At 42.1% G+C, this 15668-nt stretch overlaps 1 protein-coding gene across 3 annotated transcripts; it reads right to left on the reverse strand.

Annotated features, from left to right (window-relative positions):
* Positions 1 to 4127: 4127 nt before the first annotated feature.
* On the reverse strand, positions 4128 to 15657 carry VGLL1 (vestigial like family member 1). 3 transcript variants are annotated; one of them, XM_032773189.2, is made up of 5 exons: positions 14777 to 15657; positions 9686 to 9915; positions 8461 to 8877; positions 4924 to 4983; positions 4128 to 4369 (listed from the first exon to the last, which is right to left on the reverse strand). In XM_032773189.2, the coding sequence occupies exons 2-5, from the start codon at positions 9894 to 9896 to the stop codon at positions 4329 to 4331; spliced, it is 729 nt and encodes a 242-aa protein (XP_032629080.1). In that variant the 5' UTR covers positions 9897 to 9915; positions 14777 to 15657; the 3' UTR covers positions 4128 to 4328. The 3 variants fall into 3 exon arrangements, with proteins under 3 accessions (XP_032629080.1, XP_074924974.1, XP_032629082.1); XM_075068873.1 differs by lacking the exon at positions 14777 to 15657 and adding an exon at positions 11148 to 11267; XM_032773191.2 differs by lacking the exon at positions 4924 to 4983.
* Between the last annotated feature and the right edge of the window lie 11 nt (positions 15658 to 15668).

The raw sequence follows: 15668 nt of genomic DNA on the forward strand, positions 1-15668 counted from the left end.
CAAAAAATGCACTCTACCACCAACATTGTTGAAATGCAGAGGCATTGTAGCTGTGTGGGTCCCAGGATATTAGAGAGGCAAAGTGAGTGAGGTAATATCCTTTATTGGACCAACTTCTGTTGGTTTGTCATATGTCTACAGTGGTGTTCAATGGGCCACTGCACTTTGGATGGTTTGCATAGGCTGTGCTAAGTACTTACGCTAATACTTATGCTGTTTAACCTTGTATTTAGCTGAGTACCTTTCCCAGACTTGTGGAAGAGTTTTTTGTGTAACTCAAAAGCTTCTCTTTCACCCACAGAAGCTGGTCTAATAAACAATATTTTCTCACCCATCTTGTGTCTCTAACATTGTTTAGAGGAAGAGTAAAACTAGGCATGCTACCTCCAGCGAACATGGGGGCAAATCTGGAGAAGTACTGACCACTCCCTGATAGCCAAGGGAAGAAATACCTCCTCCTGGAACATTGGTCACCAACTGGCAGATTGCAATCACTGAGACTGAGAGAGACTGTCAGAGGCTCCATGACTGACAAGTCAATCATAAGGTTGCCAACCCTCCTGCAGCCAAAGGGGGAGATTAGTCGCTAACAGTCCTGTAGAGCAGCAGTGCTAAGGCAGGCTCCCTGCCTGTCCTGGCCCCATGCTGCTCCCAGAAGCAGCCAGCATGTCCAGCAATGGCTCCTGGGGGTGGGGTGGGGCAGGCAGCTCCGCTGCATGCTGCCCTCACCTGCAGGTACCACCCCCGAAGCTCCCATTGGCTGCAGTTCCCTGTTCCCAGCCAATGGGAGCTTTAGAGCCAGTGCCTGTAGGTGAGAGCAGCATGTGGTGCCATCTGCCCCTCCCCCCACCCCCGGAGCTGCTGCCGAACATGCCAGCTGCTTCTGGGAACAGAGTGGGGTCAGGGCATGCAGGGAGCCTGCCTTACCCCCACTTCACTGCTGCCGCCTGAGGTAAGCATCACCCAGCTGCAGCCCACACCCTGAACCTTTCACCCCAGCCCAGAACCCCCTTCTGCACCCCAAACCCCTCCCACAGCCTACACCCCAACCTGCTGACTGAGCCTCAACCCCAACCCCATACCCTACACCCCAACCTGCTGACTGAGCCTCCTCCCGGAGCCAGCACCCTGCACTCCATCCTGCACCCCACCCTCCTGCCCAGCCCTGACCACCCTCCTGCCCCGGACTCAGCCTGGAGCCCCGCGCAGAATCCACACTTCCTTGTGCACCCCAATCCTGTTCCAGCCTGGGCAAAGCGACTGATGGAGGGAGGGGGGATGGAATGAGTGGGGTGAGGCCTTGGAGAAGGGGCAGGGCAACGGTGTTTGTGTGGTTACTGTAGTTTCTACATTTTCTTTAAAGTAGATTCTGGGTTGCACTTTAATTTAAAAAGTGATCTTACAAGGTTGGAGACAACTCTCCTAGAGGAACCAGTCCTTACCCATTACTGATATAAATACACGTGCTCAGAGTTCTTGTACATACAAGTAAAGATAAAATCCCACTATCCTGGAAATTTGCTTTCTGCTTAAATCCCTCTGTTTTTTCACATAGCTATGGTACTCTTCACTTCCCTTCCCTTTCTAAATCAAGCTAATGTCGCTGTGCACTGCTTTGTATGTGTTTAAAATATTCTCTGAGTGGAATGTTGATGGGTATATGATATGGGGTGTGTGTGTATGTGTATAATATATGAGAGGGGGTGCATGCCTCATGTCATCCCAGTAAAAGATACACACCTTAAAAAAAACGTTTTGGTGACAAGTAAAAAGCTGGATAGTGGCAATATAACAACCTTTTATATTTTTACAATTTTCAATCTTGACATTCACAGTTTTATACTATCATCTTTATATCTTCAGTTTTTTAAAGAAAATCATTTTAACTATTGCAATTTCAAAGTTGTAATTTCATCTGAGTTACTACCAGAAGCGCTATCAGCTTTGATGCAGGAATTACTGGATAGAATTCTATGGCCTGTGTTAGCCAGGAAGTAAGAGTAGATTTCATTCATATGTTTTAAGGCTATGATAAAGACTCATTGCAATGTGAGCTGGAATGGCCGGAGTAGTAATATCAAAGAAGAAACTTATTGGAAAGCTACACCTAATGCTGGATCAGAAGAAGAAAAACAGTTCTGACTAAATATGGAGTGTTAGTTTTCAGTGTGTTTGTTTTTGCAGAGCAGTGGCACTGGTATAACAAATCAGTCAAACTGGTGCAACTTTTGTGTATAAATTCTTATGGGTTTAAAACAGGTCACTGGTCTTTAGCTCAGGCTTGTAAACTTATCAGTGCAAGCTAATCAGCTATAAACCAGGATTAAACAGTGATGAACAACTTTTTGTGCGTTACACTCAACTAAATCAATATATAATAAAATCCTTAGTTAAATAGGTATGACTGTGGGTAGACCAAGCCTTAAAGACCGTGGCCAATTGTCATCTAGTGTAAATGGAGCTCAGCGTATTTATACTAGCTGAGGATCTAGCCTATCAGTTGCAAACTCTAGATTTTCAAGTGTAAAATTTGCTTATAGGTTATGTAGAGATGGCACATGAAAGAAGTAACCCATTTAATGCACCAGAGGGATATCTTTCAATGCAGAGAGTAGATATGTGGGAAGGGGAGGAAATGCCCAAAAGTGAGGGGCTTCTTAACTTATAAAAGTCACAATGACTTACCATTCAGCAGCTTAAGCAACAATAGTGGGTCAGTTAGACCTCCCTATTCCTGCTACTGAGTAGTTGCTCATGAGTTCTATTGAAGCAGATGGGGATTATTGATGAGAACTGCTCACCAAGGGGAGTGTGCAAGGGGCCCTGTGTATTGGATCATGTCTTTTTGTCCACATAACTTTTGAATATTTTCAGTCCTCTGTCCTCTGAGCTTATTCAGCTCAAGATACCTTATGAATAGGAGAAATTAGTGGCATGACTATAATTAGGAAAACGTACATATTAAAAGATAGTCTGAATCTTTACTTCTTGAATACTTTCGGAGGCCAGTAGAAAGCACTACCAGTTGCCCTACATGCCATAAAGGGTAGAAAGTGCTCCTGTACAGTATTTCTGCAGTAGTTACACATGTGAACTTGAACACTGATCCAGTGAGATTTTTTCATGCAGTAATCGCAGCAGACATGTATGTTAGAGATGATCAGTGTGTAATATCAACAGGCAGTATGTCTCCTGGGCAGGCAGCACAGGGGAGTGGGCGGGGGTGTGTGTGGAAATTCATGAATAGGACATGCTTGTGAAAAGAAGATCCCTCCAAGGTCAGAGGATTACCATGTACTGCCACCTGCCCAGCAATAATTACTCACAAGTCATATTACTTAAGTTGCTTTAAAATTAAACCACAAAGCGCTGGAGGATACAAGTCGTCATCAACAGGAAGACTGGGCCAGTGACTTAATAGGCCATCCTCAGCTGTAATGTCTATCGCTGTGGAACACTTTCATCTTGCCCAATAAAGACCCAAAATTCCTACCAGATCCACTAGTGCTACTTCACTGAAGCCCCAAGGAGCTGCACAGATATACCAAGGACGGAATTGGTCACTAAGGGACAAGTATAGCCTCAGAAATGACCCATCCTTGCTGATAGTGGGCGGGGGGGGGGCCACAGTGAGGGCAGCTGGCTTCAGCAGTGTTACTGAGCATGCTCAGCACAAACTAAGCAGTAAATGGGGGGTGGGGGGGATGTGATCCTGCTAATCCTGCATTGCCTCTGTATAGCCTTGAATCTCCAGTGGATGCCAATGGGAATTGAAAGCATGAATCTAAGTATTGGATCCCTAATGTTTCCAAATCTCTAAAGACAGGGGGGAGAAATGAACTTGGCTATGTTGGTTTGTTTCTCATGTTCAGTCCTCCTGTAAACAGACTCAATTGAGCTATTTTAAACAAGTTCAAATCCAGCTGCCAAGTAAGGGAACTTGCCAGTGTGAGGACATGAAAGCTTGTGGCATTGCATGCATCCCCCCATAATGGTAATTCTTTCCAAAGGATGGAAAACAAAGGGTTGTAGGGGGATTTTAAAGTGCTAGGAGTCTTTAGAGGGCCCAAGGGCAATGCTTCTCTAGTCAAATATATTTCATTCATACAAGGCAAACTATTATGGTAGAATCACACAGGCTGGAAGTTATTTACTTAGAAGTAAATCACTCTCATTTACAAAATAGTATATTAGCATGTGTAGTCATGCAACTGGCTGATTGGAAAAAACACAGAATGGCTGTGGTCTATTTCCTCCTGATTCACAACTGTGAATTATAAAAGTTCACAGAAAGAACTCTCCAGGAATAAAGCAGAAATGTCCATTGGCTAAAAGTATAAGTCTCGTCTTCTAGCCTGAGACTGGATACCTGAAAAATACAGCAATATGAAAGTAGTCAGTACAGCACGAGCCTACATGAATTCTTAAAAGGTTTTAAAGAAATTTTCTTTTTTGGCACCTGGTGGTCATTTCATTGGGGCTATTTTAGTTCTGAGATAAATCACATCACTGAAAGTATAAAGAAGCCATGTGACCAGAGCAACCTCCCAAATGTGGGACAAAGAGCTAAGGTGAGATACTGGCAATAACAGTGGAAGCCTGAAGGATCTGGGGTTATTGCTCTGCTAGCACTAATATTGTAACTGCTGCTGCAGGGTGTGGTGGTTCTACCATCTCTACTAAAACAAGGAGATCGTACTAGAGTTGTGTAGGATGAAAGTAAATCTAACCCAGAGGTAGACAGATGAGAGAAACAGCTATGAAGTGTCCCAACTAGCAGAGCAAACCACCATCTCCACAAAGAAACATGACTATTCTTAGAAGTATGTAACACACCTGGAACTACACCTTGTTGAAGATTACAAGAGCTCATTCCAATTTCATTTACACTGTTTTACTGTAACTGCTGGTCCCATTACCTACCTGAACTGGCAGGAGTGATGCTGGGGTTTCCTGGGCTTTGATAGGAGCTGGTTTTCCTTTCTTAATTTTAAGGGGAAAAAAACATGATAAGTTGTAGTGGTACAACACTAAAAGTAGAATACACAGGCAGTAGTTCTTACATGAAACATTTTGCTTTTGCAACCCAGCTTTTGGCACAGGTGTTGCAGGACCATTGCACAGCATTCTGTGCTTTTATAAATGTAAATATCAGCAGGTCTAGAAAACAGTCCCTAGTGCATTGAGAAGTATCCTCTCTTGGTTAGAGCCAAGAACTAGAAATCAGAATTCCTAGGGCCTGATGATAGACTGCAAGGGGAGTGGCTATAATGACTCTCTGTGTGAACTTGAGCATGTAACTTTTTCTGTGCTGTAGATTGCCTGTATGCATAGTGGTGTGTCACAGGGCTGTTAGAGCTTTTCAGACATATTAAAGCCTCCTGAGATCCTCAAAGGGAAGACAGGAGTTGGAGAATGGCAACCTTTTCCCCCCTCCCCCAACAGTTTTTCCCTGACATTTTGAATTTTTTAAAGTTTCAACCAACTCTGGTGTTAGCATTATTGCTTCTCTGTCCTGACCCTATGCTCCCTCACCCAGCCTACATGAAATGCTTCCTGCTAGTGTAGGAGTGAGTTCCATATGCTTTAATACTCAGACCCACACTGCCAGGCCTTAATTAGAAGCCTATAAATCCAGAGCACATTGTTAATGTAGTAAGAACATCACTTAGTGTTTGCAAATATTAACAATGGCAAACACTACACCCTGCAAGGAGAAATCTAGGAAATATATGTGCAATGTAAACACAAAGCTAAGTCCATCTATTAATGGACCTAAAGCAAAAAATTTCTGTTTCAGAAATACACACTGCATTCTCCATATGGGGTCTGAGAACAAAGACACACTCTGCAGTCTGACTTGAGAATCTCCTCTCTCCTTTTCAGCTCCACTAATGTGAGTAATGATGGAAGCCCTTGCAGAGATGGGATGGCAGCCTGTCCAGGCAGACAGGAGGCTGAGTGTTCACCTGTTTATATTCATGGCTGGATAGTTTCTAAAACACCACCTACTCTGAATTGCTTTGTTAATATATCATTGCCCCTCCTGCTGTGGACATTCAGCTGTCTGGCCCATAGCAGATGTGCTACACATTCCCAAGTGTCTCTTTAAGGAGTTTTAAAAACCATTTTCTTGTGAAATTAATGGGGAGAAGGGGCCAGATTGACAGCCCTGGTTAGAGAAGTCCTGTGTTCTCCCAGAGAACAGGGATAGCATAGGCAGCAGCAGTGCCAGCATCCCCACCAGTGAGTCCAACCCAGCCTGGAGGGACATTGAGGGGAGAGCTTCAATGTCCACATCTGTTCAGTCCTAGGTGGGTCTGAGACTAATAATGGTGCCAATTAGTCCCAACTGCAGTGGCTGACTTTGTGATGTGGGCATCAGGGAAATGGACTAAACTCCTCTCTCATGGGTCCCTGAAAGGTGTAAATTTTGGTCATGAAGCTCTTTAGGGCAGAGACCATCTTTTTGTTCAGTGACTGGTGCCTATCCAAATGGGATCACCTATGGGTGCAACCATGTTACAAATAACTAACCACCAGATTTCCCTGGTGACTGAGTTTGTCTGAAGCTGTTCTGTCATACATTTCTGCCCCCCATCACCGTAGTATTGGAGTGTCTCACAGTCTTTAATGTATTTATCCTCATTTCAGCTCTGGGAGCATAGCAGTGTATCAACCCCATTTTACAGATCACCTCCCTGTTCCTCTGTTCCCTAAGTGACTTGTCCAAGGTCACACAGGAAGCTGTGGCAGAGCAGGGGCTTGAACCCAGGTCTTCCAAATCCTAGTGTCTTAACCCCTGGCCTACTTTAATCCCTTTTGGAAAGGAACAGGGATAGCCATAGCGTGAATTACACCCTGTCTAGAGAATCTACTGAACATCATGTTAAATATTTATTCAGTAGTGTTTGAAGTGAATATTAGTGCTGTTTCCTGAGTCTAACTGGGAGACCAGCATGGCTCAAGGACCAGCTTTTTAGCCCAATTATTATTGTAATGGGTAGGGGAAAAAAACTCTTAGGCACATGGACATTTTTTTTTATGGGTGCTGTGGTTTGTTTCTACATATGGGGTATAATTAATGCCTACACAATAGTCAGATTGCTCAAATAATATCTAAACATTCTACTCCATTTATAGCCATACTCTGAGCTTCCAGCACACACCCAGCTGTTTGTTACCCACTTTGAAATCTACTGCTGAAAAGTGATATATAAGAGGTAGGGGCGCTCAATCATTTGTGTGTGTTCTGAATATATTGTCGCTTACTTACATATTTGGCGTCTCCTCAACATAACACAGAGGGGAAAGAGCTGTGCAAGAAACTAGAGAGGAAACAATTATGGTGCTACACTATGCAGCCAACACACAATTCCCAAGTACTACAGTACATATCACTGATGCTCTGTTGAAAATACTTCCAGCCAAGGGCTCTGAATTGTTAACTTATGACCTTGTCTCGTGTATCATTTTAGGTTGGTATAAAAGGGACATTATTGGGGTTTGATATTGATTGTGTATTGCTTATTGTGCTAAACATAAGGGGGCAAGTCGGAGAACACAAGTAATGGGGTTATTAGGCTTTGCTGGGGTTAAAGGCTGATTTTATTAGTATGAGACTTTGTGGAAGTAGTTATGCTAAAGGGCTGAGTTTTATTTAGAAGTTAGCAGGCCCAAGAAGTTAAGCCCAGGTCATTAATTCTGCACTCTTATTCTGAGAGAGACAGAGAGAGAGAGAGAAGTGACCACAGTGGTACAATACATCACAGAATTATAAAAGTAATTCTGCGATAAGGGAGTTCTGGCAATTTGGTAACTAGGCAGTTAATTCCTATGCATTAATGCAGTTTAAGAAATAATTGATGTTTAGTGATTAAGTGCATAATTTACAGAGATCCAGAATGGCAGATACGATTAAGAGACCGGTATTAATCTTGTTATGGTCCAATATATCACATCAAGATTAGGTATAAAAGTTCCAGTCTAGTTCCCTGGTTTTTGGCTTCCTGAACTGGTGTCAGCTAACTCGTGGCCTTCAGGAGTGCTCTGCTCACTGTGTATTCAGCTCTCTCTGTAAGTGTTGTACGTATGCTATCGTATCGTATGGCTTAAAAGTAGTTGCTATGTATAAGGCTTTCTGCTGTTTGGTTATATTGATGAGTAGAATTATGTGGTTTCTATGTAAAGGGTCAACTGAAGATGTATATCTCGCTTGCAAATCAAGTCAGTCCTGTAATGAAAGAGAAACTTCTGTATAGCCCACTTTTTTAAAAGTACCTGTGAAAATCAATAAGTGTATGATAGGTTTATAGTTTCATTATTTGATCAGGCTACAGAATAAACTGGATTGAAGAGGAGCTAGACTGAATGAGTGCTTTTACCACCTTCAGGCATAGATTTTTATTTTTCATTTATAAAGGCAAATCACAGTAAAAGGAATAGTAAATATTTTCTTACCTTCCCCAGGAGTTAAACTTTGACTCATATTTTGTAACCTAGCTGATCCAGTAATACAGGCTGAGTTAGAGTTTTGCTTCACGATAGATTCCTGGCTAGATGCTGGGCACCTTTCCTGTTGCAGAAAATCAAGAAGAGAACCGTATTTCCCATCAGACATTGGTCCCTGCACCATATGAGGGTCAGGCAAGGAGCGAGGATATCCTGAATCAGTAAGATGTGGATTAGCTATCGAAGGGAAGTGCCACAACTCTGCAGGCTGAATAGGAGGATTCCGCAGAACTGATGCCTGATGGTGATCTGTAGCAGCAGCCGACAAATTCAGATCAGAATTCGATGTGTTTGTAGCAGGAGATGATTGATATGACTTGGTCCAATGAGAAGAGAAATTCCACTGATGGGGAGACATGTGGCTATCTAGTTTTAAAGAAAAGAGTGTTGGAAGCTTTATTGAAGTTCTTATTTACTTTTCCAAGACAAATTCCAACTAACTTTTATGGGAATTTTTATCTAAGTAAAGGCTGCAAAATTTAATCTAGATTACATAAAAGGAAACTCTTACAATAATTGACTTATTTAGTACAATACTAGTTTTTAAAAAACAAATCTACACTAAAATAGACTAACCTAGAAAGTCACTACCATCTCTGTGACTGTGAAACATCTCATGCATTTTTTCTGAGGGGTGGGTGGCATAGGGTTCCTCGATATGTCTGAATTTTTTGGTCTTAAATTCTGCAGCAGCCCTGATTAACTGCCTTCCCTACCTGCCCACCTCCTGGGGAAGAGTAGCCAATCAGAGGAGGTTTCCCTGCAGAGAGAGCAGAAATTTGGGTGGAGGGCTGGAGCTTCTTGTGTCATGGCAAGACAAACTCTCTTCAGTTTAATTTAAAAAAATGATCTAAAATGATGTCCTACATCGGAGACAGGTGGAGACTTTCTTCATAAAGTAGAGCCCTGATCCTGCCCTTGGACCCATGCAGAGATTCACTGGAGATCCACACAGGCGGGCCCAATGGCTTACCCATGAAATCCTAGGTACAAGATCAGGGCTTTGAAAGAATGATTTCACTCTTGATCAGAATTTGGACTCCTTTGTGAAAATGGGCCTACATAGAAGTAATTTGATAATTTGGCCCTCAGTGTCTAAATGTCCCAGCATAACTCTCTAGTGAGTTAAACAGCAGCATTGCATTGAAACACACACTGATGGAAAACTGCTCACCATTCTTCAGGGTAACATCCTTACTCTTGTGCTTTGTGCTCAGATCTTGTGGGTTCTTGGCATTGCTTAACGCTCTAGAAAAGTGTTCATCTATCACACTGTTAAGATCCCCTTGAAAGTAAGTAAATACAACACTTTGAGACCCCCATTCTGTTTTCACAGGCTGTTTGCTTTTACTCAGTGTTGGAGAGTTTTTCCTTTCTGCTTCCATCTTCAGTAACTAGCAGTGCCTATGAACAAAAACAAGGACTTTTGAACCAAAGTTGTATTGCCAATGTTGGGTTTGATCATCTCCCCACTGAAGCTAGTACGACTTGAAGGACCGCTTTCAGTAGAAGTGGAGTCAGATCCTATATCTGGGCTCCTGCTTGCTGCACTCTCCCTTTTCCCACCAATTTGCACAAGGACCTATAAACCCTGTGTGTACATGATTGTATAATCTATAGGTGGAAAAGGTGGTATGAGGATGGATAAATTTATCTCTGCTACATAGTTTCTGTGCATGTATAGGATCAATGGCTGGAGCTCCCAAATAAGGCAGAAAGAAAGGGTGGGGTGGCAGGGAACCAGTGACACAAGCTGTTCACTCACTAAGCAGTCCTCTTTTGGAAGGCACTGTGCCTAGACTCCACCTGTCCTGCCTGGTATTATCCAAGTCACAAAATTGGAGCCTGATGGTCTGTTGGCATTAGCTCTAGGAAGGAATGGTGTCCATCTGGCCAAGCTGGCAGAAATAGTATTAAGATGGTCTTAGTCAGCAACCACTGTGCCCGTCTCTCAGGCAGTGTACTCTATGCTGTCTCATGGTGGTGCCACAGAACCATTATGGAAGTTACTCGACTGTTACCCTTAATATTAAATTAATATTTATCCTGAGGATCAGAGTGTGCACTTCAGGGATCCCCAACACACTCCAATGTTGGCTTAAAATAGCCCTTTCAAGCTTATATAATAAAAATATTGCTTGCACACAAGCACATAGATGGATACAAGGTAATAGCTATGCCATACTAGCGTCAGAAGTATTTGCAGAAGCCCTAGATTTATGACCACGTGTCTATAGTCTCTGAACAGCTGCAAGTTAAATTTGTTTGCTTGGTGCACTCAACTCATTTTCTATCATTTAAAACCAGTGCTGACAAGTGCCTGCTTGGCATCAGTTATTGTTCTCTAGTACCACTGGACAAACTGTAGTACAGCAGCTATTCTTTGTAAGCTCTATAGGAGATGGGATGGTCTAGTGTTTAGCATGGGAACCTGGGAATCAGAACTGCGGGGGTCCCAGTATTGCCTGTTGCATGCATATAGTTCCCAGAGAGGTCAAGGTAAGCTGCATGGATGCAATAATTGAGCTCAAAAGTTCTATGCTACAAATTCAAAAATGTCAGACTTCCAAAAAACAACAAAACCCCCCATAATTGGTCCCTAAATTGAGAGACTTAAATTTTGTCTTAATTCCTACATCAGTCCTGGTTGGCAACTCTTCCCCAGAAGGTGGGCAGGTACGGAAGGCAACTACTCAGAAAAAGTTTTCCCTCGAGGCAGGGCTGAAGCTTCTCACAGTCGTGGCAAGACAACTTCCAGTTCCGGCTGAAATCACAAGGGTTGGCAATACTGACTTATTGTGTGACCTTGGAGCAAGTCAGTTCAACTCTCTGAGCTTCATTTATTCCATTAATAAAATGGGAGACCACCTTCTCTTAGCTCACAGAGCTTGTGAGCAAATGGAATTTCTGTCCCCCAGGAAATTTAGACATTCTGAAATTTTTTAGAATTTATTTTGTGGAATATTTCAAGATTTGACTTTGTCCTGATTTGGGATGAAAATAATGTGATTTAGGAACATCAAAATGACCTTGTCAAAACACTTCAGCCAATAAGGTTGAAACTTCATTTTACAAAGTTTAAAAATTTTTTGAAGTCAAAATGAAATGTCTAAATACTCCACTTTGAATTTTCTCCTCAAATGTTGTCAAAGTTAACACATTCTCACAGAACACCTTGAATCTGACTAACAACATTTTGCAATGAAAGTGGTGATGAATTTTTTGACCAACTCTGTTCTGAGGTATTAAGATTGATTCACTAATGTCTGGGAAATGCTTTGAGATCCTTTAAGGAACAGATCTCAGAGCATGGCTCTGGCTCCAGAGTCTTGCTACCGTCAACATAAGAATGTTATATCAGAGAGGGAAAGGAAAACCCTGTACCATGTTCTCTTATGACACTTACTTCAGTGGAGCTTAGACACGTAGTTCCTTACACATTCAGGTTAGGCTATCACGTGACGAACCAAACACAAACAGATGATGCTCTGTATATTTTAATTTATATTTCATTTCGCGGGGCAGGAGAAACAAGCCTTGGCCCAGCTCAGATATTCAAGTCAGGGAATTCCAAAAAACTTTCAAATCCTGACTCAGGATTAAATCACATCTTGCCACACACAAATGATTGCCCCTATCTAGGTAAGCTTTTCCTTGTTCAAGGCAGGCTATGTATAAATAGCCATATGAGAAATCCTTTGATTGTCATATAATGGACTTTCCAAGGGACTGCTAGGAGTGCATTTATTCATACTAGGCGCACTGAGACCAGCATTTCCCTAACTCATTTTAAACAAATCTTTTGTTGGATAGGTGTAAGCACTGATGAAATTTGCCATCAGTTTAAATGTGAATCATTAGCAGAGGGACTGCATTTTGGAAAGTGACGCTGAAGAGACTTGGAGTCTGGTGAATAACCAACTCAACTTGAGCTCCTAGTATGATGCTGCAGTTAAGAAAGCTAAGATCTATGAAACAGAACAGGAGTACTTGTGGCATCTTAGACACTAACATTTATTTGAGCATAAATTTGTTAGTCTCTAACATGTCACAAGTACTCCTGTTCTTTTCATGGATACAGACTAACACGGCTGCTACTCTGAAACCTAAGATCTATGAATGTATAAGCAGAGGAATATACAGTGGCAGTAGAGAGATGGTATTACCTCTCTATACAGCATAGGTGCAATCTTCAGCAGAATAGTGTCCCCAATTCTGGTGTCCACACTTTAAAAAGTATATTCATAAATTGGAAAGAGTTTAGAAAAGATTCAGTAATGAGGTCTGGAAAACCTGCCTTACTGTGAGAGACTAAAGCAGCTCAGTATTTATCTTATCCAGGAGAAAGCTGAAGAGGTGACTTGATCACAGTCTTTACATACCTACGTGGGAATTACATTTCTGATCCGAGCACTTCAGATCTTTACCTCTAGCAGAAAGATGTAATGAAATCAAATGGCTGGAAGTTAAAAGCAGACATAAAAAGAGTAGACTAAAAGTTAGGTGCAATTAAAAAAATTTGAGGTCTTATGTTTATACACATTTCCTAGTACAAAGGGGTCCTGCTTCATGATTGGGGCCTCTAGTGCTATCACAGAAATTAATAAATGGAAGGTTCAAAGAGGAGGCCTTAGAGCTTGGACTCCAACACCAGAAAAGCACAATATTCCTACTTGATTTTCCACTGTCATTGTTCATATTCTGCATCAAACAGCACAGCTGATTTACCTTAGTGAAGAAATAGTGGCTTTTGCTTTGGGAAATCTCAGGCCTTCAGCATCATGTAAATTCTAGTACGAATCATTAAGTGGGTCTCTCTACATCTGAGTCCATAGGAGATTTTTTCAGGCTAGTGGAAGGGATTATGCTCAGGATCACTTGCTGCCAGAGCACTTGCAGGAGTCAAATCTATCCCATGCCTCACTTTTAGAGGGATGGCAAGCACCCTGTGATTGAACTCTCCCTAATGAATGCTCTTTTAAAAACACCTGTTTTTAAATACCAAGATTTCCTCCCTGTTGAGATTACACATTAAAAATTCATTAAGATTGTAAAGTCAAGCACTCAATTTCCAGGCCAAAGAACTACTTCTCTCATTACAAGTCACTGATAATGTCCCTAGATCCACCCTAGTTAACCATCCTCAAGCTATTCAAGACTTTAAATTGCATCCGGAGGCAGGGTTTTTTTTTCCAGTAGAGTGCTCAGTCATCTTCAGCTCCTCTCACTTAGTGAAAAGGGCTGCGTAGTTACAGCACTAGACAAGATACAACAAAGTACTATGAGAAAATAATCAGTATCTATCTAGTTTTCCATACCATGCTCATACCCATGGTATCTGTGCACCTAAAACCATGAAATATTGTTTGAAGCCAACTTATGGCAATAGAATCATGACTGAGGTCATTTCTGTCTACCCATCCCCTAGAATGAATCATTTGGACAAGGTTTGGGTGATAGGGAGGTTGACAGTATAAAGGCAGGGCCAAGATTTGGGTGGTATGTTAACCACCCCAATCTTAACTTTCCACTCCCCCATCTCCAGCAGGAAGACTACAAAGAGGTAGCATACATTGCTTCCAGGGCAAACGGTCACAGAGCTGGAAGCCACTAGTTCACTTGCCTACCACAAACTACTGTCAAAATGCGTTTAAGAGGAATGTATTGATTCAGGGTGGAAGAGTACAAACAGGGTAGGATTTAAGATTTTTTTTTTTTAAACAACCTCTTATTGAAATACAAGGACAGACTGACTGCCTCAAAAATGTATCCCCAGAGAGTCTCCCCCAACTATACTGAGACTTGGTGCAGGTAAGAACATAAGAACGGCCATACTGAGTCAGACCAAAGGTCCATCTAGCCCAGTGTCCTGTCTTCCAACAGTGGCCAGTGCAGGTGCCCCAGAAGGAATGAACAGGTAATCATCAAGTGATCCATCCCATTGTCCATTCCCACCTTCTGGTTGTATAAAGTTCATTTGCTCTTTGAGAGCCAAGGTGCGTAGCTAGCAAGTCCCAGGGAATCCGAATGTTTAGAGTTGCTGCAGATGACAAGACTCTGTACTGGTTTTCCAACAGACAGTGTCTCATGGAAAAACTTTGCCCTCTGTTCCCTGCTGCCCAGAGATCCAGAACTGCCTGGGAAAAAAATTCTCTCTCACCGTTTTTCCAAGCAGCATACAAACAGCTCAGTGAAAGTCTCGCCCTTTTCCAAATACATGTGGAGAAGTTACTGTAAGAGTACTGATACAAAAAGATTCTCTTACCTTATTTTTACTGCCTTCAATTGAGCCACACTGGGAGACTATCCACACTCTGAACAGTCATGCTGTAGTATGCAGTGGCGTCTGTGATCCTTTCCCAGCATGGACGTGTCAGCTTTGCAGAAGAATCCAGGGAGTGTGCATGAACCCCCTAGCTGTGACTGAACTAGGCGTTTCCTTCAGCTTGTTACTAAGAATGCATGAAATGCACTCCAACAAGTCAACCAGGTTAGGTTGTTTCAGGAATGAGGAAAATAGGCTTTTAAAAATAGGATTTTGTTGACAATATGTACATAATCAAGGAGACAATATCTACACTGAAGAACAGTTCCTAGTTTAAAAAAAAAAGTGGCAAAGAACCACTGGGTACATGACCAGGGTCAAAAATGTTACCTTCCTACAAAAGGTCAGACATACCTGAAGTCACTTATATAGATTGTTTTCAACATTGAAGAGGAAAGGTTGCTTAGATGCCACCCCCAGATGCCTTATTTTCCATTTCCCCTGTCTCCTACCCCACCTTACATCCCTCTGCTTTCTGGTCCCACTGAAGTGATGGCTATAGCCATGTACGTGGGTACAACAGAAAGTATCTGCTCAACAGAATACAAGAGTTAGGTTGCTTGCTTGCTTAACTTTCTCTGTCCTAAACACTTTCTACCTGTCATCTTGATGCAAGTTACCCAGCAGAAGCTGCAATTCTGGGTGGAATTAAGTTTGGTTTTAGTCTGCCTATCCATTTTCAGAAACTTTCATAGCACAAGAGAGAAAAAATAGAATGTATAAATTGGAAAGCAACCTTACCAGAGATACAAAGTCTGGCTCTAAAACATCAGTGTATATGTACACATGCATTAAAGTTACTGTTCAACCACAATTGATAAATATTAATTCA

This window comes from Chelonoidis abingdonii, chromosome 8, assembly GCF_003597395.2.
Source record: "Chelonoidis abingdonii isolate Lonesome George chromosome 8, CheloAbing_2.0, whole genome shotgun sequence".
NCBI classification, from domain to species: domain Eukaryota; kingdom Metazoa; phylum Chordata; order Testudines; family Testudinidae; genus Chelonoidis; species Chelonoidis abingdonii.

Bases quoted from the DNA above. Each gene is read 5' to 3' on its own strand.
- VGLL1 (XM_032773189.2), bottom strand. From the start codon at position 9,896: ATGGAAGCAGAAAGGAAAAACTCTCCAACACTGAGTAAAAGCAAACAG. The intron at 4,984-8,460 runs GTAAGAAAATAT...CTTAAAATTAAG, and splicing joins AAGTTTAACTCCTGGGGAAG to AAAGGAAAACCAGCTCCTAT. The intron at 4,370-4,923 runs GTAGGTAATGGG...TGTATTTTTCAG, and splicing joins CATCACTCCTGCCAGTTCAG to GTATCCAGTCTCAGGCTAGA.